This window comes from Nyctereutes procyonoides, unplaced genomic scaffold, assembly GCF_905146905.1.
Source record: "Nyctereutes procyonoides isolate TBG_1078 unplaced genomic scaffold, NYPRO_anot_genome, whole genome shotgun sequence".
Taxonomy (NCBI): Eukaryota; Metazoa; Chordata; class Mammalia; order Carnivora; family Canidae; genus Nyctereutes; species Nyctereutes procyonoides.
The window spans coordinates 32,270,515-32,298,298 of record NW_026575134.1 but is presented as its reverse complement, the minus strand read 5'-3'; the positions used below and the strand labels follow the sequence as shown (position 1 = coordinate 32,298,298).

At 47.4% G+C, this 27,784-nt stretch overlaps 1 protein-coding gene across 3 annotated transcripts in view; it reads right to left on the bottom strand.

The window, feature by feature from the left end:
* Positions 1 to 27,784, bottom strand: part of SLC1A2 (solute carrier family 1 member 2) — a 151,437-nt gene that overhangs the window by 111,088 nt on the left and 12,565 nt on the right. The window contains exon 1 of one of the 3 annotated variants that reach the window (XM_055300791.1): positions 3,613 to 3,795. The exons of the other annotated variants lie outside the window; for them this stretch is intronic. Within the exon in view, the coding sequence (XP_055156766.1) occupies positions 3,613 to 3,644 (32 nt within the window). The 5' untranslated portion in view covers positions 3,645 to 3,795. Of the gene's footprint in view, positions 1 to 3,612; positions 3,796 to 27,784 lie in introns of those variants that run through there. 3 annotated transcript variants of the gene reach the window in all.

Genomic DNA, 27,784 nt, shown 5'->3' with positions numbered 1-27,784 from the left:
AGTGGGGTTCATTTCTTGGTTTTAACCACCATCCCCTGGTTGTGAGAGATGTCACCATTACAGGAAGCTAAGCCAGGGGCACCCGGGAACGTCTTAGTTTGGCAATTCTCCTTTCAAAAGTCTAAAATGATCTAAGACATTTTTTAAATCCAGCGTGGAGAAAACAAACCAGAAATACAAAAGACAAGGGATCAAAACCACTGACATTCTTCCTTTATAAGCTAATGTGTCCGATCTTTGTAATTACGTTGTTTCCACCTATGCAGGCGAGTCAGTATCCTTCATTTGACATCGAATCTGTTTTAAATTGTGGAGAACAGCAACACCGAAAGCTGGCAGCGCTTGGATTTAGAAGCCTGGGCCTGCTTCAGGAGAACAGATTACTTCCACGTGCTTCCAGACTGTCTTTCCCTCGGACTTAAATCCTCAGCGATGCTATTCTACAAACCTATCCGCCCCCCACACGTCGATGGCCACTGGCCAGGAAAGGCTTGGATCACTTGGGGGCTGAAGGACTACTTTGCAGGCAGGAGCCAGCTTCCAGAAATGCAGCAGGTTTGGCACACGTGGGCGAACTGGCAAGCCAGAGAGACACAGGGGTCTTCATGAGGGTCAGGATGGCTGGCAGCCAAGGGGGTGAGGGAGAAACAGAGGCCTGGTTCCAGCTAACTGAGCACAGGGCAAGGAGGTAAACACTGCCTGCATTAGCTTATTTCATGCTTCTCCACACTGGGTCCCAGACGCCTTATATCCAGGGATCCATTTGATCAATACTGAGGGGAGCAGTTACCAACCCCACATGCAAATGAGGTAGCTGTGGCTCAGAGGTCGCCCACCCAGACAGCTAGGTGGCCACCCCAGGTCATCTGATGGGCAAAGCCCAGGCTCCTCTCTCCGTTCATCCTGCACCCAAGGAAGACTCATGGGAAAAAAAAAAAATCACCAAGCAGCTAAGAAGCCATGAACCTCCTCTCAGTGACCCCTGAAAAGCAACCCTCAAAGACGGGCCCTGGTTGGGTATATTTATGCAGATTTTGCCCCTGTTCAGCTGACGTTGCCTGCCACGTTTATCAAATGCAGATAATTTAGACCCCAAACAAGGACAGTCGTTTTTGTTTGTTGGTCTGTCTGTTTTGTTTGTGTCCCTTGTTTTCTTTGGTTCTTGGCCTCAGTCATCTCTTTTGGAGACCTACACGATCTAAATTATCTCGGCAACTGCAAATATCCCTTTCCTTTATCCCAACATGGGTTTTTCTTTAAGAAACCCAGGTTCCCCATCTGCTTCACGACATGGGCATTTCTAAACGAAAACACCTGCGCACAACAAATGACACACACAGCTCTTGGAAGTTCCCTTAGTACTTTCAGCCAGAAGAATAAAGCCACATGGAACCAGGTGAGCTCCCCTCGATCGGAGCCGGGTCCATTGGTTTTGCACTTGGAAATGTAATCAGTGCTTCCCATCCCCCAAACACATTCCAGTCCCAGTTTGGGATTCTGCACCCTGAAAGGAAAAGCAATACACAAACTTAGGAAAGGACAGAGGCTGCAGATCCTAAAAACACAGGCTCGAGTGGAAGCGACCTGATGCCTTTGCACACTATTACCTCAGGGACTGATTATTCTGAAACACTGTGCAGATGATGACAGTTAAGACACTCGGGGACCCTGCCTCCTAGGAAGACAGCAATCCTAAAGCAGCTCGCTGCTGCATATTACACACCTTTCACCAAACACGGAGGAAAAGCCTAAAAAGGACATTAACCCTGGCAGCCCCAAAGCCAGTTTAAAGTTGTCACAAGCCCGGCTGATTTGTTAAAAACCTTTATCTCAAAACAAAACAAAACAAAACAAAACCTCCCCCTTCCCATTCACATCAGCCATTTGTGTCTCTATGAGCAACTCTAAAAGTCCACTGCCCTTCTTTTCCATGAAGTTTAACTAGTTAGCATAAAACAAGAACCTTTCAAATGTGTTCGAGAAGGGCTTGGGGGTGGGGGGGAATGTGTCTTTTGCCTCTAACGGAATCCCTTGACTGGACTGATAAATGGTGTGCTTTGGATTTACTCCTCACAAAACTCACAAGAGCGTAAAAGGCAACCACGTTTCCCAACAAATACACAACCTGTGCTTCTCTTGAGTCAAACCCTGTTCAGAGTCAAGTCTGATGGCTGCAGTTAAAAGCTGCCAATGAAGCTGGTCATCTTGGAAAGGGGAGATCTTGACTAATCATAGCTGTGGAAGGAGAAGGAGAAGATAGATAAATCTGTGGATGAGCTTGTGGATTAAGTGCATCAGAATCTGTGATGTACACAAGTGGAGCCTGGCACACGGAAAGCACAATAAAGTGTCAGTTCTTGTTATGGTTGCTATTATTATCACTAACATGGCTATTAAACTGCCCAGATTCACAAAACTATTCAAAGCCACATTTAGGCCATTGCATTTAAAAATGCAATGCAGGGCAGCCCCGGGGGCGCAGCGGTTTAGCGCCGCCTGCGGCCCAGGGCGTGATCCTGGAGGCCCTGGATTGGGTCCCATGTCAAGCTCTCTGTATGATGCCTGCTTCTCCCTCTGCCTGTGTCTCTGCCTCTTTCTCTCTCTCTCTCTATGAATAAATAAATAAAATCTTTAAAAAATAAAATAATAAAATAAAAATGCAATGCAGGTCTTTTAAAAGAAGGCAGACGTGAAAACTTGGAGGAGCAAACTCCCACCCACAAAGAACAAGGCGCCCCTGCCTCTGACATGTTCCTTGGGAGAGACCACCTAGCAATTTGGGAGCTCAGAAGCCTTCACTTAAGGCTTGAGAAGATGCCAAGGACTTTCCTTGAGAGTCAGTCCAGAGAGAGACATTTGATCGCATTTTTCCAATGAGAAGCATATGTCCCGGGGTACATACGCTTCCTCCACTCACGTATGGATGGAAACAATGCTAAGTACATTCTGTCCCAAGAACTTACTCATGCTTACCCGACAAGGCTTAACTTTTTCATTTAAATCCCAGAAGCCTGCCATAACACCCGCCAACTGAAAGGTTGCTCTCAGAGCAACTTCTGGGCAATCCATTCATCGCGTGGCAATCCCCAACAGCTAAAACAAATGTTCCCTGTAGTGAACACACCCGTGGTGTTGGTAAAAAGCTGTGTATTTTCTTTTTTCCTTTCCACGATCATCACTAGAGACATCTAATAGATTCCATTTACGCGCCTTTCCTTGCATGCTTATGTTGGGTTCAGGTTCATTACCTTGTTAAGGAGACATCTGATTTCTGCAGGCGATCTTTAAAAGGTCACATCTGTACATGGCTCACATATTTTCATGACCCATCTAATTGTATCATTTAATCCCTTGGCCGGGTTTCAAAGAACCCAAGTGGTCATGGGTTTGGTAAGACAACCAGCACGAGGCAGGTCCCCGAACCGTTAGACACGGAGCAGGTGATGCTCCATCAGCCCCGTAACATGGGACACCTCCTTGAAACAAGGAAACCTCCATTCCCTGGCTGGCTCAACTCCACCTAAGAATTCCACGGAAAGGGGACTGAGTTCTGCTCTGCCTTTGAAAAACAGCCCGGGTCGTGGCCCTGGTGGTCACTTTGTAAGCACTAACCTTCTCCGGATATGGTCCTCAGGCCTCTTCATGGATACATACGTGAGAGTTATTCTAGGTGACCTCCTGTTAAAGAGTTTTATTTTAAATCCCAGCTAATCTTGGCTGCTCCCTGGACTGGTCTGATCTCTCGACACATCTTAGTTCAGGTCTACACAGCAAGCTGCAAAAACACAGTGGGAGCAAGGCTGGTGTTTGTTTCCCTCTTTCCCTTGCTTCCAGTCAATCCCGTTCCATCAATCACCCTTTCTTTCTCCTCTGCATAAACAGCAGTGTAGGTGAGCCAAGACGAAAAGTCAAAAATAAAGAATAGAGCCGAGCGAGCCAAGGGCTCTCTCTCCAGCGACAGGCTAAGGCACTCGAGAGAGGCAGCCGGGACGTGCCGGCGCCTGCGCACACAGGGCCGCGCTGTTTGTTGCGAGCGCCTCCGGGTATTTTTAGAGTCTGTAGGGAGAAGTTAAGCTGCACGGGGTGGCTGGTATGCTACTAATGACACCCCAAGCTTAAAGACCCGGGCTTCACAGCAACTGCGGAAGCTTCAGGTGATTAAAAGCAACACTTGACTTAAAAATCACACACACGTCGGGGGTGGAGGTGGGAAAGACAGAAGGAAAAAAGTAGTTGGTGAACCAAACTGGAATTCAGTCCTGCAGAGCGCAGACGTAAGGCACCCCACCCCGAGGTACTTAGGAGTCTGTAGTAGTCCTCTATGGCCCTTTTTCCTTTTTCCTGCCTCCCTACCTTCCTTTCTTTCTTTGCTTTTTGGTCTTCTCAGGATCTCTTTGGGGGACCAGCCTTTCGGTGGGCTCCCCAGAAGTGAACGCAGGGATCTAGACCTGGCCAATCAGACAACCCTTTCCCAAGGTGGCCAGCCCAGGAGCTACTGAAATCCAGCTAAAGAGGCTGCTCCCGGGGCGCCTGGGTGCAGCTCAGGTCAGGATCGAGCCCCACATTGGGCTCCCTGCTCAGTGGGGAGCCTGCTTCTCCCTCTCCCTCTGCCTGCTGCTCCCCTCGCCCGTGTTCTTTCTCCCTCTGCCAAATAAATAAATAAAATCTTAAAAAGGAGAGAGAGAGAGAGAGAGAGAGAGAGAGAGACTGTTCCCTGGGCCTCTTCTTGGAAGCAGCAGGAAGGAGGCACTCCTTATGGCCGGGATCATTACACGTGAGGATGCTGTAAGCTTCGTGCAGCAGGACACACGGGTCCCTGAAACAAAGATACCCAGGAAAGCCCAGCCAAGAGATGGGAAGGGGAACAGGAGCTCCGTGACACCATTTGAGCCCTTGGCCGCACTCTGTCTGCAGCCACTGAATCCCTAGAAATCCCAGGGACCTAAGCCAATAAACTTTCCCCCTTCTGTCCCTTTGAGGAAAGCACCCAAAAGAATCTGAATAGAGAGCTTGAAGTGTAATTTTTTTAAAACACCAGAAGAATGTTGAAGTGCAAGCCATAAGCCCATCCAGTCATGCCCACCCCGCTGTGGGAGAGGACACCAGGCGCTCAGCAAAGACTCCCAAACTGTCCTCATTTGCCTCAGAAGGCAGACAGGAACTTCCAAGATTATCCTCCTTTGTGCTTCGGGAAGATGAAGTGTAACAGCTATTCCTCATAAATGTCACACGGCACCCTTTGATTTTGTTGTCTTTCCCCCCCAAAATGCAAAACTTCCCCAATGGTGTGCATGGTCCTCCACAGTGTGGAAGGACCGACCCCTCACCACGTAATCCCCTCCACTGAGTGGAGCCGATGCTGATGAAAGTAACGAACACCTAACAGTCTAGCGCCCTGCACAAAGCAGCCAATAAGCAGGAGTCGTACGGTTCCTTACGCAATCTGAGTAAACCCTCACAACAATTTTGGGAAGCAGGTGCTAAAACAGGCCCATTTTACAGATGAAGATACTGAGGCTCAAAAGATTGGATACCTTGCGTGAGATCGCACAGCCAGTCAGAAGGAGCGTCAAGCTTCCAGCCCAACTCTATATAGCTACAAAGTCGGTGCTCGACCACTGGGAACGGCCCCCCTTCCGTGGGTTCGCCCACTTGTCGACAGACCTTTACCTCCTGTTTCCCTCACATTGTGTTTCCCCTCCTGGACTGTCAGCCTCTCTGTATTTCCACTTCCACAAAGTTCCTGTTAAACCTGTTTTATGTCTTCCTGAGCCTCATGTGTTCAAGTCTCCATTACCCCACTGGGTGATTGATTCTTCAAGAGGGGTAGGAAGAGGGAACAGGGCCAGTTCTATCTTGGATTCGTTAGCCCTTGGGAGAATCGTGAATCCATTTGTCAGGAAGAAGATGCCCTATAAATCCAAAAGCCCAAATCATTAAGTTTTCCCACTTCTCCCAAAAAGCAGAAGATGGATGCTTTATAGCATGCTTCAGACACTTACAGTATTACCATTTCCCTGGAGTGAAAGAACTTAGATGGCCCTTTTTGAACCTGATTCTGAATCTGCTGAATCTGAATCTGCTGAATCTGAGTCTGAATCTGCTCTCCCCACCCAAAACCACAAAAGTAAAAAAGCCAGGGCACCTGGGTGGCTCAGTGGTTGAGCGTCTGCCTTTGGCCCAGGGCGTGATCCTGGATCCTGGAATCGAGTCCCCTGCATGGAGCCTGCTTCTCCCACTGCCCATGTCTCTGCCTCTCTCTATGCATCTCTCATGAATAAATAAATTCTTTAAAAACAAAAAAAGTTAAAAGCCTCCAACCACCTAAGGAAATTACCAAACGTATATGAAAAAAAATGTATATACAAAGATGTGCAAGAGAGTGTGGCTTACAACAGGGAAATGTCAGAAGTAACCTAAATGCCCAGCATGAAGGGATTGGTGTCAACGTGTGGTATAACTACAATTTTAAGACACTTGAACCAATTAAGTTATTAAAGTATGTCAAGAAAGAATAGGGTGGGGAAAAGAAAAAGAAAACCTGCCATCATCCTCAGTGAAAAGTGCAGACTTCAAAATGTATATTTTTACAAAAATAACAAACACCCTGACTGAAAGGACATGAACTACGATAAGAACCAGGATGGGATTACGAAGGAGTTTATTTTTTGTTTAGATGTTTGCCTTGTGCCTTCTGGATTGAAAGGTGTTTGTTGTTTGTTTTGCTTTGCGCCACATTATTCTTCTAACACTTGTTATGGAAGAGAGAAGCCTGCAGAAAAAGGTGATGAGGATTAACGAGATGATGTCCCTGGGGTCATCAGAGAAAAGGAATATATGAGCTGGGGAGGGAGCCCGGACTCTGGAATCAACTGGGTCTAGATTCAGCCTCTGCTGCTCACAGGCTACATAACTGAGCAAGTTACTCAATTTCCCGTGCCTCAGTTTCCCCCATCTAGAACAGGGATGATAATAATCCTACCAACCTTGCAGGGTCATTCTAAACCCGTCACATAAACATACATGACACATTTAAAACATTGCCTGGCATAGCGTTTGCTCTGTACACTGAGGTGCACTCTTCATGGCATAAATTACTTAAAAGTAAGCACCCCATCTTATTCCTTTCTAACACCTATCAAAGGGCCCGATGCACAGTGGGTGCTTGATCAATGTCCGCTGGCTGTGCCCAGTTGGATTCTAGAGGGCGGTGCTGGTGTTTTGAGGAGCGGCCACCATGATACCTTCTCCTTGGTGACATCTCCCTCCGACCGGACCCATGGAGCTTCTTAGGGCTGAAGGGAGAGCAGCTGTCCAGTGGCATGTTTGGAGCTCAGAGAGTTAATAAGATAAAAGGGACCCTTGAAAAACTGTATGGCCGCAACCTAATAAAGTTTAGCAATGACCCATCATCTTCCCCCACTGCCCCAGTCAGGAGTTGTCTGGTTGCTTGAAAGAGAAATGCACTCAGACAAAACAAAAGGAGAGAACGTGGTATTGTCAGGTGCAAAAATCTCATGGGATCCAAGAACAAGAAACAAAAGAATAATAGAAGCTCCCTAGTCAAAGGCAGTTTGCACCAGTGGTTGGATGAATGGTCAGGTCGAGCTGGGAATGATTGTTTTGAAATGATAGCGTAATGCTGTAAATATTTTAACAAAAATGTATAAAAGCATTTATTTGCCAAACTCTGGATGACCTCAGATCCCACGTGGAACACGGACGATGATTTTTCTCATCCGTGCGGCTTGCTTCTGATCTCTCTGAATTCTGACCTCAGCCTTAGAATCCTCTGAGTTTTAGAAAAGTATCTGTACAGATAAGTGGATGGGACCTTCCTCCTTCTCGAATAAGGAAGACCAGCCCAGAGGCCATCTGCACAGCATATGGCCATAACTCAAAATGACAAGTGCACGTTGCATCCAAGAATCCTAAACGAGTCTCCAACAGTCTCAGCTTTAGGCCCAACGGATCAGAGAACCCAGATTCGTCGCCGAAGCCAGCTCGCTGGCTGAATTACCTCCCTATAGTCGCCACTGCGGCATAGTCTTTGGTGTCCCAACTCCCAAATCTTCAGATTTACCAAGTCTAGGGGAGAAAAATACCATCACAGAAGTTTGGCACATTTATCTGCTAGTGCTATTGGAAAATTACACAAAGAACTGAGAACCTGACGTGGGGGGATGGTAAAGCATTTTTTTAAACCTAATCATCCACCTCATGCTTTACACCTGAAGCAAAGAAAAGACGCCTAGAGAGGTCAAGGTGATGTGCCAGGGCCAGGAGGCCCACAGCCACAGTCTCAGAGAGGCACTGGCTTCAATTTCTCAGAAACCCATTGTTATGAGAGACTCCTAGCTCTGGGAAACGAACTAGGGATGGTAGAAAGGGAGGTGGGTGGGGGTGGGGGTGACTCGGTGACAGATACTGAGGGGGGCACTTGAACGGATGAGCACTGGATGTTATTCTATATGTTGGCAAATTGAACACCAATAAAAAATAAATTTATTTAAAAAAAAGAAATCCGTTGTTTATCAAGGATAAACTAAAGAGGTATGATACTAAAAATTTCCCCACGTACGGAATGACTGACAAGGTCATATCACATGGGGGCCTCAGAGTAAACTAATGAGAGTGACACAGAAATATGTAGAAATGAAAGCTCTCCCCTTATAAAAAGGGCACTTGATGAGATGAGCACTGGGTGACATGCTATATGTTGGCAAATTGAACTCCAATAAAAGAAAAATAATTAAAAAAAAAAAAAGAAAGAAAGAAAGCTCTCCCCCTTGACCCTTCTCTAACTTGTAACTCAGGCCAGTAAATCTCCCAGCTCGGACCATCCCTGCCCTCCTGTCTTTAAGTTAGGAAAATGGACAGCTTTTCAAAAGACAGAAGTGGAATGACACTTGAGAGTGTACAATGTGACAAGCACGTCACGGACTGTCGGTCATTTCATCCTCATGACAACCTTGCAGGGAAAATATGACTCTCTCTCTCTTCCCTCAGCTGAGGCTCCGAGAGGTGGGGCATTTCTCCAAGGCCACGCAGCTTGGTTCTAAAGCCTACAGGTTTCACAGCTCTGTGCCTCCCATTCCTCCAGGCAGGAGATGCTGCCGAAGGGCATAACTAGCAGTGAAATGATCTTTTCCCAGTGCCTTAAAGAGACACGGTTTGGGACCTGGAAGTTATGTCAGAAGGCCAGTTCCACAGTGAGCCAGGCCAGCCCCTCTGCTTTCCTGACTTGCTCTTTCTCCAAGGTCTGCTCCTTCAAAGACACAGGGCTTGGTTTCTTTCCTCTCTGGTTCCCTGGGTCCCTCGTAGCATCTTCTAACCAAACTTCTATAACATTTTTTTTAATCTTAACCCTAGAGAAATTTGTCTCATCAGAATTAAAAGAATTTAGGCAGAGAAGACAGAAAGGAAGGCATAAAAGAACCTGCAAAATATTTCTCTGGGCCTTAATTACGCTCCTTGCTACACTGCTTGCACAACATCAGGTTTTTCTCTCCACGGAATGCCTGAATTCTTCTACCCATCTTGCCTCCTCTCACTCCTCACTCTTCCACTGTATCAGAAGAGGAGCTGTCTCTTTTGAAATGTGTATGTTTCCTAGATACTTTCAGACCTGGACGGCCTCAGACACCGTTGCAATGAAATTCAGGGATGTTCCCGTAAACCGCATCTCAAGGCTAAAGCAAAGACATGCGTATGTTGTTACTTGGATGGCAGCTTCAAGCGTTTTCTTGTGGAAGAAGGCAAAAGCAAATCAACGTTTACCCGTGAAAATGAAAATAAAATCAGCTTTAAAAGGTTGTGTCTTGGGGATACCTGAGTGTCTGTCTTTGGCTCAGGTCGCAATCCCAGGATCCTAGGGTCGAGTCCTGCATCGGGCTCCCTGCAGGGAGCCTGCTTCTCCCTCTGCCTGTGCCTCTGCCTCTCTCTGTGTCTCTCATGAATAAATAAAATATTTTAAAAATAATAAAATAAAATAAAATAAAATAAAACAAAAGGTTGTGTTTTGAACACCCTAATAGATTTCAGGGGATGTGGCCACATTAGGGGAGTACTGATACATAACTTAGGGAGCAATCATTTTATCACAACAGCTAAGAGGCTTGCTGCGTGCCAGGAACTGCTCCATACACTTTCTATGAATTTATCCTCACAACCACCCCTAAGAGATACGGTTCTATCAGTAAACCCATTTTATATATGTGGAAACTGAGGTTCAGAAAGGCTAAGTAACTTGCCTTAAAATTACCCTCCGAGAAGCTTATTGGTGACTAACCTGCTGTGCTTATTTTTAAATGAAAATGAGGGCAGTTTATATCTCTATAAATTCCAAACATACACTTTCTGACTCTCTCCTCCTCCGGTGGCCTCCCCCATCCGCTCAAAGAGTGGCTACATGAATGTGTTCCTGGCCAACCAATCGCCGTGGGTGGCTGTCTTCACTTGTGGGCAGGATCATCTGAGCAGGAATGGGTCAGATCCTTCTGGGAATGAGAGAAAGTGCCAGTTTAAGCAGCCTGCTTCTGGAAAGAAGTGACTGGGCCACCCAGCCTTTTACATAACCCGAAAAAATGCCAGGAGAACAGGGTCTTTGGCCGCTGAAGAGGATCCCAGGCCAATGGCTCACTCAGGTCCTTCCCCATGGATGGGATGAGGAGGCAAGCACCTCCCCGAGTTCCCAGCACTCTGACTGCTCTTGCGGTTAGAGCCCTATCACCTTCCCCTGGAGGACGAGTGTGTTTACTGAGGACGTCCTGAGCAAAGATCATCAATAATTCACCCCTGCATAGCTGACAGGAGAGGGTTTGGCTGTCATGGCAACAACCAAAAGACCTTGTTGTTTAAAAAAAAAAAAAAAAGTGTCCAAAAAGAAATCTGGCTATTTTTTCATGAACATTGAATTCCTGACAGCACTATGTGTGAGTGAAATGAAAATGGGTGGGGAAAAAATATCTTAAAAATGCAGTCTCTAAGTCATTTTCTAAGACTGGAAAATAAGACACAAAAGTGCATTTCTTGGCTTCACACTGCACCCTTCTGGAAGGAGGAGGAAGTGAAAATACGACATCACTGCTATACCCCATTCGCTATCTTCTGAAAACGGACTCCTATGAAAAATTCATCCAGAAAAGCATTTTCCCACACTTTTTTTTCTCTTAATATATGTTTCCCCACCTAATCTTTACCACAACCTTATGAGGCTAAAATCACCCAACCTTATGAGGCTAAAATCACCCCCATTTTACAGATGAGGAAGCTGAGTCCTTAGAGACAATGGCCAAGTCAAAGCCTAGAAATGGTGCAAGTGGAATCTGCACCCAAGTCAGCTTGACTCCAAAGTCTGCATATGTCCCTCATACCAACCCTGTGGGAAAGGAAGAAAACTGAATCCGGTTCGGGAGTGGGATTTCTGCAGAATGTATTTCAGGGGAACGGACCTTCAGCAATTTTCACCATCAGAAGTATTTAAAGTGTCTTTCATCACATAGCTGAAGAACAAGAGGGAGAAAAGCGAGCTTTACCAGCCTCCTACTTTTATCTTGTGTGGAATCGCGAGCCAGACACAACAAGCTCTTCTCCGCTTCACTCTGAATAATCTTACATATGTTTTTACAGAAAGATAACATCCGCCCCACACCGCCCCGCATTCTGAGCTACTTGAGCACAGAGCCTGAACCTTCCCTCACCTTTGTTTTTGGAGGCTTGGGAAATTTGTGGGAGAATCAGTGAAAAAAAATCAAGAAGAGAACAGGACACTTTAAAAGCAGGATCTCTTTGGGGCACCTGGGTGGCTCAGGGGTTGGGTGTCTGCCTTTGGCCCAGGATGTGATCCTGGGGCCCTGGGATCGAGTTCTGCATCGGGATCCCCGCAGGGAGCCTGCTTCTCCCTCTGCCTGTGTCTCTGCCTCTCTGTGTCTTTCATGAACAAATAAAACCCTTAAAAAAAAAAAAGCAGGATCTCTCTAACTTTGTTTCATGCATTCAAAAATTCCAAGTAAAATTGACTCAAGACCCTTCACACCACTGGGGGGAATTCACCCACTTTTCCATCGGTGCAGCCCAGTGGAGCACCAGCCGGGGAGGAAGCAGCTGTTCTCAATCCTTCTGGGAATGAGAGAAAGTGCCAGTTTAAGCAGCCTGCTTCTGGAAAAGTGACTGGGCCACCCAGCCTTTTACATAACCTGAAAAAGTGCCGGGAGAACAGGGTCTTTGGCTGCTGAAGAGGATCCCAGGCCAATGGGATCCCTTCTTCTCATCCCAAAGCGCTGCTGAGGGCTTGGGTCTGGAGTGAGCATGGGTTTCACCTCCCTGGGTTCCCGGGGGCTCTCTGTAAAATGAGGATTCTGTGAAACCCAATGCAGAGGTCATAAAGTTGAAGGTTGGGGATTGTAATTTGTATATTTTCGATGGTCCGTGTGACATTTAGTACCCGGTTGGGCCGGTTCCAGACAGTCATTCATTCGGTCGGCAGCGAGCGCTGGCACAGCACCAGCCCAGCCGCAGCAAGGAGAGAGCTAAAGCACCACAGTCCGCCTGATTTAAAACCAAACCAAGAAACTTCAGTAGGTAGAGTGGGGAATTTCAAGCATGTGTGACAATAAGCCACAGAAAGATGTGTCTTTCTGTTTCTCACCGTGGTGCCACACACACACACACACACACACACACACACACACACACACAGGCATGCACACACGAGACAACCCAACTCCTTTCTACAGGCTGTAGATGGTTTCTGTTTCTGTTCTGTTCTCCTCTAGTTCATATTTCTCACTTGCCTTTTGTCTACATAAATCGATTTCTTCAAATGGAGGGTCACTGGAGGGGAGGGGGCCAGGGAGATGGGGTCCCTGGGTGACGGGCATTAAGGAGGGCACATGATGTGATGAGCACTGGGTGTTATACTCTATGTTGGCAAATTGATTTTAAATTAAGAAAAAAAAAACTAAAAAAAAAAATCGATCTCTTGACCCATTAGATGGTATGACCGGCGGACGGAGAAGCACTCCAAAGCTGTGCTAACCATCACTTGAACCGAGTGTTCAAGTTAGTGACCCCTTGAAATGCGATCAGTATGCCATGAGATGTGCCATAAGCTTAAAATACACAGCAGATGTGTTTCAATAATACCAACATTTAAAGTAAAATACCTCATCAATGATTTTTCTTATCACTTACGTGCTGAGGCAATGCTGGTTTGGACAATTTACTTTGCTGAGACCCATTTCACCCGTTTCACTCTTTTCCTGTGGCTACAAGAAAAATTATTACCGACGAGGCTCACATTCTATTTGTAGCGGACAGCACTGACCTGGTGCAGGGTCAGCAAGCCGCCCTGGGTCCAAGCCACCCTGCCACCTGTTTTGGTTAATCAACTCCTACCGGAACCCATCCTCACACCCATCCTCACAACTTCGCTTACATATTGTTGAGCAGTTGCAACACAGCCTTCGTGGCCTGCAAAGCCTAAGATCACCTGCTCTCCAAGCCTTCGCAGGAAAAGTGTGCTGACCGCTAAAAAGAGCACTGGGGTGCTTGATAACCTGCCGTCATTGTGCCAGGGGTGGACATACATACCCGTGCGACTGACTTGGTACTGATGGCAATCCTGCAAGAGGACTTTTCTTACCGCATTGTGCAAATGAGGCTCTGAGGGATTAAGTAATTGGCCCAAGGTCACCCAGCCGGGCCGTGGGGAACAGAGCTGGGATCTGAACCTGTGCTCGTTGGACAACAAAGCCTGTGCTATCATTTCCGCTCTCCATGCACCTCCCCTAACCAAAACCAGCTCTTCCTAGCTAGATGTAGTGCTAAATTCCACCTCTGTTGTTGGGAGAATCAATCGGCCCATCCAACTGCCAACCAGTCCAGGAGGAAACAAGGATGGTTGGGGGGAGGGTGGGGAGAGGAGACCTTCCTCAGGGATTCCTCACCCCCCCCCCAAGAGAATTGAAAGGTTGTGACTGCTCTTTTAGCAAATGTCACCTGCCTTCTACCCCACATGCAAGTCAGTACTGCTCAGATGCTGCTCCTGGAGGGACCAAAGCATAATGGCTTTAAGCCTCTCTTCACTTCAGTTAGAAACTTTCATGAAAGATGCCCTGTTTTTCATTTTTTTTTTAAGATTTTATTTATTTGTTCATGAGAGACAGAGAGAGGCAGAGACACAGGCAGAGGGAGAAGCAGGCTGTCTCAGGACCCCGGGATCACGACCTGAGCCGAAGGCAGATGCTCAACAACTGAGCCACCCAGGTACCCCTGTTTTTCATTTTCAATCTTAATACCTTAGGGCTTCAAACGTCAGATTTGGTGGTCCCAGATATCTAAACAAAGTCACTCTGAAAAAAAAAATAAGTGTGGGAAAAACTGAAAAAGTTTTCTGAGGTTATTGTTAACTGAAAAAGCAAATAACCAAATAGAGTGATGCCTTGTTTGGGTAAATAAGTAAAAATCATTTATAACTGTCCTCTTCTGCGTGCGTGTGTATGTGCCGAGAACTATTCTCAAGGGGTGTATGGAATTCTTTTGGCTGATGTGTACTTTTAAATTTTTGTTACAAGGAAAACATATTTCTTGCAAATTTAAGTTTCCTGGTGGAAGGGCACCTCGGTGGCTCAGCGGCTGAGCGTCTGCCTTTGGCTCAGAGCGTGATCCCGGGGTCCTGGGTTCAAGTCCCACATCGGGACTGCTTCTCCCTCTCGGTGTCTCTCTGCCTCTGTCTCTTTCATGAGTAAATTAATAAAATCTTAAAAAAAAAAAAGAAAGAAAGAAAATCTCCTGGTTGAAGAAGCCATGCACATTTTCTAGGATTTTTTTATTTTTTAGGGCACTGCTGATTTCCACCTAGGAAGGCAGAGAGAATGTGAAATCTTGTGAGTACAAGGAAACCCGGGGATCTTTCAAGGTTCGGTCTGGAAACCCAGGGACCGCCTCCCTGTCTTTGAGGAAAAGTGGGGCTGCAGCGCCCCCCTGCGTCCCAGCCTGGGCAGAGGAAACCGCCTCCGCTGCCCGGGGCCATCCCATAGAGACTATTAGGACTTGCCAGGACCAGGGTGTTCCTGCTGACTGAGGTTGCTGTTCTGCTTCTCCTTGCCAGGCCAGGCACGCCAGAGGGTTTGAGCTCCCAGGTGCCACATTTCAGCCGCTCAATAAAGGCCCCCTGGGCTCCCCGAGTCTTCTCCCGGGGGCGACAGAGGGGCTTGGCATCTGCAAGGGAAGCCCTGAGTGCTTCGCAGTGTCCATCCAGCCTTGGAATCCTCAGGATCTCCTTTTCTGGGAGATTTGGCAGCAGCGAGGTACGCGGTGTACCTGGAGGGGGAGCAAGTCTAGATGCAGCATCGACACATTCTGAAGGATTTGTCTCCCTCGAGGCTCAGGTCCAGGTGCTCCAGAGAGATGTAAGCACAACTGGGCTGGAATGATGACATGTCTTCAACAGCCACCGGGTTTTGAGCACCCACTTGTTCCAGCACTGCTCAAATGAGACTTGGCCTTCATTACAACCCTGCACATAGATGCTATTATTTCTACTTTATAGCAGGGACAGAGCTTGAGGCGCTGACGCTAAGTCACCCATCCTGTAAGTAGCTGGCCCTAATTCAACCATCCTTAGCTCCTTCTTCGTGCCAGGTGTCCTGCACTAAGGTTTTCGTTTGAAGGCATGAAGACAGCAGGGAGCAGAAGACCGAGGGGCATCATCTCCAGGCTGCCAGGCTCCTCGTGGCTGTCATCCGACTCCACTCACAGAAGGCTGCCCTTTATCCCTTAGCGGAGGGCCAGACACTCTGGGAGCATCTGGTAAATCCATGAATGGCACCACATCTGGGACTTGAGCTAGGGGTCGGTGTGGTATTCCAGGAGAGCCTTGATTTCCACAGCTGCCTTGCTGAAGACAGAGGCCAGTCCAGCCCCCCATCTTGCCCCTGCCTCATGGCTAACACGGGGTCCCTTCCCTGGTCGCTGCAAACCCAGATGGTGGCAGGTGACCCACAGCAGGCCCAGCCCACCCTTCCCTTCTCTCTGCCGCCTTACTGTCCTGAGCAGAGACGGCAAAAATCATCCCCAAACTGGCATTCATTGCTAAGCTTTTAACCAAATTAGGATTTGGCAACCAGAAAGCGTTCGGATAAAAATGGAAAGGATGTTTTACGAATTTGGAAAAAAAAAAAAAAAAAAGAACTCACCAGCCACTTTTCCTCTGAAATTTGAAGTCCCTTTAGTAATTTGTGAACCCTCTTACCAAAAATATAAAAATCATTATGAATATGAATAAAACATGCATCTTAAAATGGCATGTTGACATTTAAAAGGCATGACAAAGGTTTAATGTCTAAAATGTCCTGATCTTAAAAGATGGGAGAGAATAGAGACCCCCTTTCATTAAAATGTGTTTCTACACATTTCTTCTTGCCCCGCCCTGGCTTTGTTCTCCGGAGCATGGCTAGAAGAAGCCCCATGGACCTTGAGACTCTGTTGTAACCATGACCCAGCACTCTCCGGCTCCCCCATCGGAGCCCGTCCTCCCTCAGCAATTTGCAAGCTCACCCCCTTTCTATCACCAACTCTGGCCCCATCCCCTGAACAAATCAAATCCCAAGCAAACCCCGAGATCTAACTTATTTGGAGAGGTAAAATCCTCTGTCTCCTGTAAGATCCCCCAGGATGCAATCCTTCTACCCCCCACCCAGCTGTGCGGTGGTGACGGGTTCTATTCCCAACACTGCAGTGAAGGCCTGAGGTGCACACTCGCCCCCCAGACACGCCCTCAGCCACGCGTGGGGCATCGGAGACACATGCACTGGGTCGTAGCCTCAACCTGCTGCCCCGGCTCTGAGGACTGCTCCTCTCTGACCCTCGATGACGTGTGCCCTGGGACGGGGATCACACAGATTTGGCAGCTTGAGCCCATTGGAGCAAAAGGTCACTTTTCAAATATAGGAGAGCACAAATAGCTAATTTAACTCTGCTGATTAAAAATAAAAAATTCCTGGACACCTGACTGGCTCAGTCTGTTAAGCATCTGCCTTCGGCTCAGGTCATGATCCCAGGGTCTTGGGGTCGAGCCCCATGTGTCGGGCTCCCTGCTCAGGGGGGAGTCTACTTCTCCCTCTCCTGCTGCCTGTAGCTCCCCCTCCTTGTGTGCATTCTCACTTTCTCTCTGTCAAATAAATAAATAAAATCTTGAAATAATAAATAAAAAGATAAAAATTCCTTAGCTTTAGTCAAAGGAGCACAAACCTTTTTTTTTTTTTTCCTATAGAAAATAACTGAGTGACAGCTGAAAAGACCAGAACTGGCAAGATGGGCCGGCTCCTTCTCTTTTCCCCGGAGAGTTCATGCCACCGCTGCACCGTGTATGGAAGGCCTCACCTGCTGGAAGGCCTCCATCCCACCAGACAAGAACAGGACAGAGTTCCAGGAAACTTCAGACCTGTAGATTGTAATCCTGTTAGTGGAAGTGAGCAGGACCAAATGGCCTGGGGTTTGGACAGGTGAGTACAGAGTCCTGTTCTATTGCACAGCAAAGGGGCTGGGCATGACACGGGAGGTGAGAAGGTGATGCACGCGCAGTAAAGGGAAATCTCTCTGTGCTCGACGGAGGACAGAGCTGCCCAGCATGTTGCATTTTTTAGCAGAACATTTCCCATCCTGGTGGGTACGGAGGGCACAGTGCCCACAGGGACCACCGTTGTCCTCGGGAGCCCATGGACCTTGTGTGGTAGGCACAGGCGGTGGTTGATAGTCACGACCAGTGATCCTGGACCCCCAGGAGGGGGTGAGCTCTCACAGGGGCCCGAGAGAGTGCCCTCCCTGGTGATGCCGCGGCTGTGCCATCTGCGGTGATTCATGACGACTTCAAAAACATTCCACAGTCAACACTCAAAAGCTGTCCTGGAGCAGGAGGGTGACCGAGATCCCAGGACAACCCCCAGCCCCCTGTGGACAGGAGCAGGGGTTTCCAAAAGCAAGTAGTGGTTAGCCTGGAGGAGGACTGGAAGAGGAGCTCCTCCTCTGACTTCAGCCCTCACGCGGTCACCAGGGATGAGTACATCTCTTAGGAGACCTCCTGTCAAATGTTTCGGATTCTTTTTCTCTTAAGCACTGAGAACAGTGATTTTTATGGTTATCTTTTTTTTTTTAGGAATTTATTTATTTATTTATTTATTTATTTATTTATGAGGGTGAGAGAACACCAGCAGGGGGAGGGGCAGAGGGAGAGAGAGAAGCAGGCTCCCCACTGAGCAGAGAGTCTGGTGCAGGGACCCTATCCCAGGACGCTGGGGATCATGACCTGAGCCAAAGGCAGATGCTTAACCTACTGAGCCACCCAGGTGGCCCCTGGTTATCTTTTTTTAAATCATTATTCCATTGAATGTGTAAATTACCCTGGGTAGCAGAGACATTTTCACAATATTTATTCTTCCAATCCATGAGCATGGAATATTTTTCCATGTCTTTGTGTCTTCCTCCATTTCTTTCAGAGGTGTTCTGTAGTTTTTAGGGTATAGATCCTTTACCTCTTTGGTTAGGTTTATTCCTAGGTATCTTATGCCTTTGGGTGCAATTGTAAATGGGATTGACTCCTTAATTTCTCTTTCTTCAGTCTCATTGTTAGTGTAGAGAAATGTCATTGATTTCTGGGCATTGATTTTGTATCCTGCCACACTGCCAAACTGCTGTATGAGTTCTAGCAATCTTGGGGTGGAGTCTTTTGGGTTTTCTATGTACAGTATCATGTCATCTGCGCAGGAGAGTTTGACTTCTTCTTTACCAATTTGAATGCCTTTTATTTCTTTTTGTTGCCTGATTGCTGAGGCTAGGACTTCTAGTCCTATATTGAATAGCAGTGGTGAGAGTGGAGATCTCTGTCGTGTTCCTGATCTTAGGGGAAAGGCTCCCAGTGTTTCCCCACTGAGAATGATATTTGCTGTGGGCTTTTCGTAGATGGCTTTTAAGATGCTGAGGAATGTTCCCTCTATGCCTACACTCTGAAGAGTTTTGATCAGGAATGGATGCTGTAATTTTGTCAAATGCTTTCTCTGCATCTATTGAGAGGATCACATGGTTCTTCTTTTTTCTCTTGTTGATATGATCTATCACGTTGATTGCTTTACGAATGTTGAACTGGCCTTGCATCCCCGGGATAAATCCCACTTGGTCATGGTGAATAATCTTCTTAATGTACTGTTGGATCATATTGGCAATTTACACATTTAATGCAATCCCTATCAAAATACCATGGACTTTCTTCAGAGAGTTGGAACAAATAGTCTTAAGATTTGTGTGGAATCAGAAAAGACCCCGAATAGCCAGGGGAATATTAAAAAAGAAAACCAGAACTGGGGGCATCACGATGCCAGATTTCAGGTTGTACTACTGTTATCATCAAGACAGTGTGGTTCTGGCACATAGATCAATGGAACAGAATAGAGAATCCAGAAACGGGCCCTCAACTCTACGGTCAACTATATTCGACAAAGCAGGAAAGACTATCCACTGGAAAAAAGTCTCTTCAATAAATGGTGCTGGGAAAATTGGACAGCCATGTACAGAAATGAAACTAGACCATTCTCTTACACCATACACAAAGATAAACTCAAAATGGATGAAAGATCTAAATGTGAGACAAGAATCCACCAAAATCCTAGACGAGAACACAGGCAACACCCTTTTTGAACTTGGCCACAGCAACTTCTTGCAAGATACATCCATGAAGGCAAGGGAAACAAAAGCAAAAATGAATTACTGGGACTTCATCAAGATATGAAGCTTTTGCACAGCAAAAAAAAAAAAAACAGTCAACAAAACTAAAAGACAACCTACAGAATGGGAGAAGATATTTGCAACTGACCTATCAGATAAAGGGCCAGTATCCAAGATCTATAAAGAACTTATTAAACTCAACAGCAAAGAAACAAACAATCCAATCATGAAATGGGCAAAGGACATGAACAGAAATCTCACAGAGGAAGACATAGACATGACCAAGCACATGAGAAAATGTTCCGCGTCACTGGCCATCAGGGAAATACAAATCAAAACCACAATGAGATCCCACCTCACACCAGTGAGAAGGGGGAAAATTAACATGACAGGAAACCACAAATGTTGGAGAGGATGTGGAGAAAGGGGAACCCTCCTGCACTGTTGGTGGGAATGGGAACTGGTGCAGCCACTCTGGAAAACTGTGTGGAGGTTCCTCAAAGACTTAAAAAATAGACCTGCCCTACGACCCAGCAATTGCACTGTTGGGGATTTACCCCAAAGATTCAGATGCAATGAAAGGCCGGGACACCTGCACCCCGATGTTTATAGCAGCAATGTCCACAATAGCCAAACTGTGGAAGGAGCCTCAGTGTCCATCGACAGATGAATGGATGAAGACGATGTGGTCTATGTATACAATGGAATATTCCTCAGCCATTAGAAACGACAAATACCCACCATTTGCTTTGATGTGGATGGAACTGGAGGGTATTATGCTGAGTGAAGTAAGTCAATCGGAGAAGGACAATCATTATAGGGTCTCATTCATTTGGGGAATATAAAAAATAGTGAAAGGGAATAAAGGGGAAAGAAGAGAAAATGAGTGGGGAAAATTAGAGAGAGAGACAGAACATGAGAGACTCCTAACTCTGGGAAACGAACAAGGGGTGGTGGAAAGGGAGGTGGGCAGGGGGATGGGGTGACTGGGTGACGGGCACTGAAGGGGCCACTTGATGGGATGAGCATGCTATATGCTCATATCACTGGGTGATATGCTATATGTTGGCAAACTGAACTCCAATTAAATAAATAAATAAATAAATAAGTCATTATTCCCTCTGGTTGTTCCCATATCTTAGATAAAATCCATCTGTTCACAGCGCCCTTGGATGAGAGGATCTGGGGAGGTCAGGACAGAGAAGCTAAGGCGAGTTTGGCTTTCCCCACCTCACCCCTCCACCAAGACTGCCGCGAATTACAGCCCCAGGGACCCCAGAACAGCGAGCCTCTGAGGATGGGGGTCCAAGGCATGGGGAAGAACACAGGCAAAGTGGGCAATGTGCCTTCTAAAGCTCACATGCTGGGCAGGAGAAAGAATGAGATACAATAGGTAGATTTGTGGTCCAAAAGTCAGTGGCAGAGCAAAGACTAAAATCCAGGCCTCTTAACTCACTTTGACTATGGGCCTCAGCCTAATGAGGGGGGCGGGGCCAAATGTTTTGGAACATTCTGAGTCCACAGGGACGGCAAGTAGAAACATTTTATTATCCTCAATGTGCCATCAAAGCCCACTTGGTAGAAATTTCTAGTGCAATTTCACTTGCACTGACCATTCTCACTCTTGAAGGGGATGGAACAAAAATATGGTTTGGCCAAGAAGACACACCCCATTTGACGAGCTACCCGCGGTGAGTAGTCCAAAGGAGACGAAGCCTTCCGCAACCACACGCAGCATTAAGTAAAGCCTGCGCAAAGAGATATCTGAGGTCCGTGGTTTGTCAGGTGATAAAAAGCAATGCCATCACCCAACTCTCTCTAAGAGGTGATGAGTTATCTCATCTTAAGAGATCTAAAAAAAGGCAAAGTCTTACCCTAAGCAGCAGAAGGCTTAGCCTCCTACTCAGCCCTGCAGAGCTGTGAGACACACAAGATGAGGGCCGAGTATGCTGCATTTTAGAGAGAGCCCATTCAGAGCCTTGCCAACAGGAGGGAAGGAAGCCCTGCAGAGCCCGCCCATGCCTGGGTCACTACCCAGTTCCAGGAGAGGCTTCGTGAGCATTTATTTGCAGCCTGCAAGTTAAGTTCAAAATAAAAACATTCAGCCACAGACTGTGCCTACCAGCCTGGAAAGAGCAACCCATCCACGTTTAAGGACCTTCATCATGTCCTTATTACTCGCCTCTCTTCTTTCCCTACTCCCTGAATCACTGTCCTCCCCGCATAGTCTTCCTTCATCTCGAAAAGAAGTCAAGAGATGGCCTTTAACAGACACTTAGCCCCCTTGGGCATCTCCCAAGATGGGAAACCAGAGCAAGCCCTTTTAATTAGCTGCACCCAACACCTTGAGCTTGCCCTACCCGGATAATGAAGCCAAACTGGATGATTCTCCCTGCATGATTGTTATGTGGGTGTCATCTCCATAAAAATTGGGTACAAAACCCAGATGCCGCAGCTGGAGGTGGAGAGGCAGCAGGGGTAAGGGGCAGGGCTGGATCTTGAGACAGGAAGGTTAAGGACATGAGAGGCAAACCTTGCATCTCCATGCTCGTGCTGCAGAGGAAGCCTTTTCCAGGTGTGCGCAGTTTGTCAGACCATCTACTCATCCTCAGAATAGAAAAGGTGTTCAGCTCCTTCCAGGTGAAGCAAAAGGTCAGGGCAAAAAGGAAGAAGCCTGTTCCAGTAACACAGAGAGCCACCTTCCCCCCCCCCCCAAAAGCACTTGTTAGAGGAAAGCTAACCCCTTAGAAACACAATGTGAACTCTGCACAGTTACAGAAAAGGAACTCATGAGAATGTTGTGCAAAAGCCCTGAAACAAAAAGAATGTGATCATCTCAACAGATGACTGATGTGGAATGTAAAAGAGGACATGTACATATAAAGAGCCAAGACGGGGGGCGGGGGGTAACCAACTGCAGAAAAAAGACATTTATTCGTCTAAATTTATTAACAGATGTTCATAACACATTGCCAAGTCAAAATATTGGTTTATAGGACAATCTATAGGCTATGTTTCCCTTTTTTAAAAAAATAAAAAGATTTTATTCATTTATTCATGACGGGGGGGGGGGGCAGAGACACAGGCAGAGGGAGAAGCAGGCTCCATGCAGGAGCCCAACATGGGACTCGATCCCAGGTCTCCAGGATCACGCCCTGGGCTGAAGGTGGTGCTAAACCACTGAGCCACCCGGGCTGCCCTATGCTTCCCTTTTTATTAAAAATGTATTGATATGCAAATATGCATGTAGTCTGAAATGAAACATACCAATGTTAAAGATATTTATAGCTGGTTAGTGACAGAATATGTGTTACGGAACTTTTTTTTAATCTTGTTTGTATCTAGCCAGCATGGGATTTCATGCATAAGGAATAAATTTGTCACGGATAAACTCTCCACCCTTACAGAATCATACCTTAATATGGCTTACTCCCACCACAAATCATCTAGGTACATCCCTGAAAAATCAGAGTCCCATGAAAACTTAACAGAGATAACATTAAAAAAAAAAAAAAGGAAAAAAACCCTACAGAAGTCCTTCTAACTACTTGATTTCCCTTCAAAATCACATAGAGGGGCACCTGGGTGGCTCAGCGGTTGAGCGTCTACCTTTGGCTCAGGGCGTGATCCCGGGGTCCTGGGATGGAGTCCCTCATTGGGCTCCCTGCTTGGAGCCTGCCTCTTTCTCTGTGTCTCTCATGAATGAATAAATAAAATCTTAAAAAAAAGAAAAAAGAAAGAAAGGCCTTAAATGATGCTTCAGGAGCTTCTGGGCTGGTGAACACACTGAAGTGCTGGGACTTTGGTGCGCCCAGAGAGGACACCATGTCCCTTCCCCAATATCTTGACCTATGCATTTCCATTTAGCTGCTTCTGAGCGGTGTCCTTTACTAATAAACTGGGACACATAAGTGAGGTGTTTCCCTGAGTTGTCAGGTTATCAAACCTGGGAAGGCGGCTGGGGGTCAGCGAGGGGGTCAGAACTGCAACATGGGCTTCCAACCGGCATCCAAGTGGGGGCAGTCTGGTGGGACTCAGGCCCTTGCTCGTGGGCCCTGAGGCCAATTCCAGGTAGGTAAGTGTCAGAATTGAACTGAATTGTAGGGCGCCTGGCTGGTGCCAGACGGCTGGAGGCCTGCTGGAAAAGCCACCACGCATTTCGAGTCAGAAGTCATGAGTTCCAGGGTTGAAAGCACATAGGAGAAAAGTCTTCAAACAAACCTAAGCTAATCCAAACACCACCACTCATAAGATCAAAGCAGTCCGGGGCCTACCTTCTAATCTTATCACCTGTGGCTCCGGGAGAAAGAATTAGCCAACATACCTGTGGGTATGTGCTGAGTGTTAACTATCTAATTTGCAAAGTCAGGAGACGGATGGATAGCCTCCGCTAACTTCAACAGGCTAAAAGTCCCACAGTCACGCTATTTCAAGAAGGATGACAGTCATCGCCACAGGGTGTCCGCCTCGCCTCAGACACCACCCGGAGTGCTGTGCTCACATCCTGCCCTCCTCCTTCCCAAACCCTATCAACTGGCTGCTATTGTCTCTACTTGAGGGACAAACTGAGCCTCAGAGAGGTTCATTCACTTCCCAGAAGCTATCCCCGCTCGTAAGTGGAGGAACAGAAAATTGTGCGTGGGTCTCTCTGAGTAGAAAACGCTCCCTTGGGATCCCTGGGAGGCGCAGCGGTTTGGCGTCTGCCTTTGGCCCAGGGCGGGATCCTGGAGACCCGGGATTGAATCCCACGTGGGGCTCCCGGTGCATGGAGCCTGCTTCTCCCTCTGCCTGTGTCTCTGCCTCTCTCTCTCTCTCTCTCTCTCTCTCTCTGTGTGACTATCATAAATAAATAAAAATTAAAAAAAATAAAACGCTCCCTTTTAACCACTGTGCAACACCAGCTCCCAGAAGCTGTTTCATGCAAAAAGCCTCGTTATTGGAATATTGTAGTGGCCTGCAAGAGACAAGGTATCCTCAAGGTCATTCTCTCCATCACCATTAACAGTATCTCATACAGGCCCGCACACATGTGGCTTCCCTGTGGGACTGGCCCCATAATTTGCAAGACCCAGTGCAAATTGAAAACACAAGGCCCCTCATTATTAAGAACTTCAAGGGGGATCCCTGGATGGCTCAGCAGTTTAGTGCCTGCCTTCGGCCCAGGGCATGGTCCTGGCATCCCGGGATCGAGTCCTGCATCAGGCTCCCTGCATGGAGCCTGCCTCTCTTTGCCTCCCCCTCTCCCTCCCTCTCTCTGTGCCTCTCATAAATAAATAAAATCTTAAAAAAAAAATTTCAAGACGGTGACTGCAGAGCATTAAACAAAGCAAAGCGAGGGCCCTTCTGAGCTCAGGCCCTGTGCTATTGCCCATCACGTGCCCATGAAACTGGCCCAGCCTCCCTGTATTTCTTTCTTTGTACTCAACCTAAGATTCTCTTGAAAGAGGAATCAGAAATTATTACATTAAAGAACTCAGGGCAGCCCAGTGGCTTAGTGGTTTAGTGCCACCTTCAGCCCAGGGCCTGATCCTGGAGACCCAGGATCGTGTCCCACGTCAGGCTCCCTGCATGGAGCCTGCTTCTCCCTCTGCCTGTGTCTCTGCCTCTCTCTGTGTCACTCATGAATAAATAAATAAAATCTTTAAAAACAAAACAAAACTCAGTGAGTTTCATGACTGCCTTCATTTATTCATTCAACAAACACCCGGTGTCTCCCTGACGTGAGAAACTCAAAGGTTAATTTCAAACTCCCTGTGATGTGGCTCCAAAGTCACAGCTGGATGGAACCGGGATATTCCTGCTCCTGGAAAACATGAGAACGTCTTCATCTCCCTGGCCGGCCTCAGCAGCTAGGCTCAAAGGTAGAGAGGGAAGTAACCCTTTTAGACAAGTGTATGGAATTAAGTCTCAGTCCTGTCCGGCTGCCTCCCAAGGGAGTGTGCCCTGTAACACATATTCAGCATTTTCACGCCTACCTTAATTTTGTTGCCCGCTTCCAACGGCATTGGAACACAAGCTGGACTTCCGAGGTAGCTAGTTCAACTTACTGTTTTTTTAAAAAAAAAAGATTTTATTTATTTATTCATGAGAGGCAGAGACACAGGCAGAGGGAGAAGCAGGCTCCCTGCAGGGAGCCCGATGCGGGACTCAATCCCAGGACCCTGGGATCATGCCCTGGGCAGAAGGCAGATGCTCAACCACTGAGCACCCCCAGGTGTCCCTGGTTAAGCCTATTGAAAAGAAGGATAACTGTTTTCCTATTTCCATTCTGGTGTTGCTTATTTTGGGGCCTTTCCAACTCTTTCAAAATGTACCTTTCAACCCCTTAGGTGTCTTTTTCTCCCTCTTTAGAGGCCTCTCCTTTCCCCCATGGTCGCCCCTTCACCTTAAAAGTCTGTCAACAACCCACACAAAACCAGTTTGGACCTACCCGAGCTCTGGAACCAGCGAATCTTTCTCCATCGGCACCGATGACTCCCCAGGAGAAGCCAGGTGGCTGATGACGTGGACAAGGACCAGGATGGTGAAGGAGACAGCTGTCAACTCTCTCTCAACCTCCTGCACCAGGGGTGGCCCTGGGGTCCAGGGAGCTCTGGTCCCCTGAGAAACTTAACAACTCCAGGTCACTTGGAATGTAAATAATCAAAGCAGTAGGGCTTCCTTTCTTTCAAACCAAGCTCACAGCTGGTGTTGGCCTGGGACGGGACAATTCGCCCTCTGGCTCCTGCTTCAGAGCTGCAGGAAAATGATCCTTGGCCTGCAGAGAGCCTACGTGGGGCTCCACAGTGCCCCCTGCTGCACACAATGCTTTGGCCCTTCCGATTGCTGGGGAACTGACAGTCATGTGACATTTGTGTGGCATCTGGGGTTTACTTTCCTGGAAACCCACTGAGAGTCTTCAGAGGGAAAGAGAAAGCAAATAAAGTAAAAAACATGACCCGTGTGCACTGAGTTCTCCCAACTAACAGAGACTCTCAGGCCTGCGGAAACCAGAAAGCACGGTGCCCTGCTTTGAGTCTACTTTGACCTCAAACACTGCAGTTTGAATGCCCCCGGCTGCGAATCCAGGTGGGATCCGGCCTTTGCCATTAAGGATGAGGAGGGTGGTTGCAGCTGAAGACTTTCCCACAAGGCTCAGGAAGGGGGTTTCACAAAGTGGCCCGTCCCCCAATCCCAGAATTCTTCCTGAGAGTCAAGAAAGGAGATGCCAGACAGGGTTTTTATTCTCTGACCCACCCCCCGCCCAGGGCACAACAAATACCCTTCAACGGGTCCCACCACCAGAAAGCTCCAGAGCAGTCACCTCGGGAAACAGAGAAACATCAAACCTTTTTATTTCGGAAAACACTGATACCAACCACAAGATTTATTATTTCTAGACTCATGCCTCTTTTTTGCCAACCACAGTAGGAAGCCCAGAGAGGAGAACTCTATGGGGAATGATGAAATACATAGAGAATCTCTTTAAAAGCTAAAAAGCGGGATCCCTGGGTGGCGCAGCTGTTTGGCGCCTGCCTTTGGCCCAGGGCGCGATCCTGGAGACCCCGGATCGAATCCCACGTTGGGCTCCCGGTGCATGGAGCCTGCTTCTCCCTCTGCCTGTGTCTCTGCCTCTCTCTCTCTCTGTGTGACTATCATGAAAAAAAAGCTAAAAAGCATCAATTTCACAGTAACGTTGTCAGCCTCGGGCAACTCTTCTTTTTCTAAATCAGTTCCAAAGGCAGTTGGACTACTGAGCCTGGGTTTTATTCACCGATGCAATATAAACACCATCTTGGACATTAAGAAATCCTTCTTTGTATCCGAATATCAAAGTCATGCTAGCTTCTCCTTGTGTTCGTTCACAAGGCGCAAAGAAAAGGAACAGAAAGACCTCCTTCCGAGATGAGGCAGGTGATCCTTGGGGAAGATGGGGGGGGGCTGGGGTTCAAAAGTCACCCCTGATGGAACGTCACTGCATTTAAAAATAACAGCAGCGATAGGACTTTGTCATCTTTCCCAGACAAGAGCAGAGGCGCAGGACTGGTTACGACCCGTCCATCTGTGGCTTCACAAGATGAGCTGC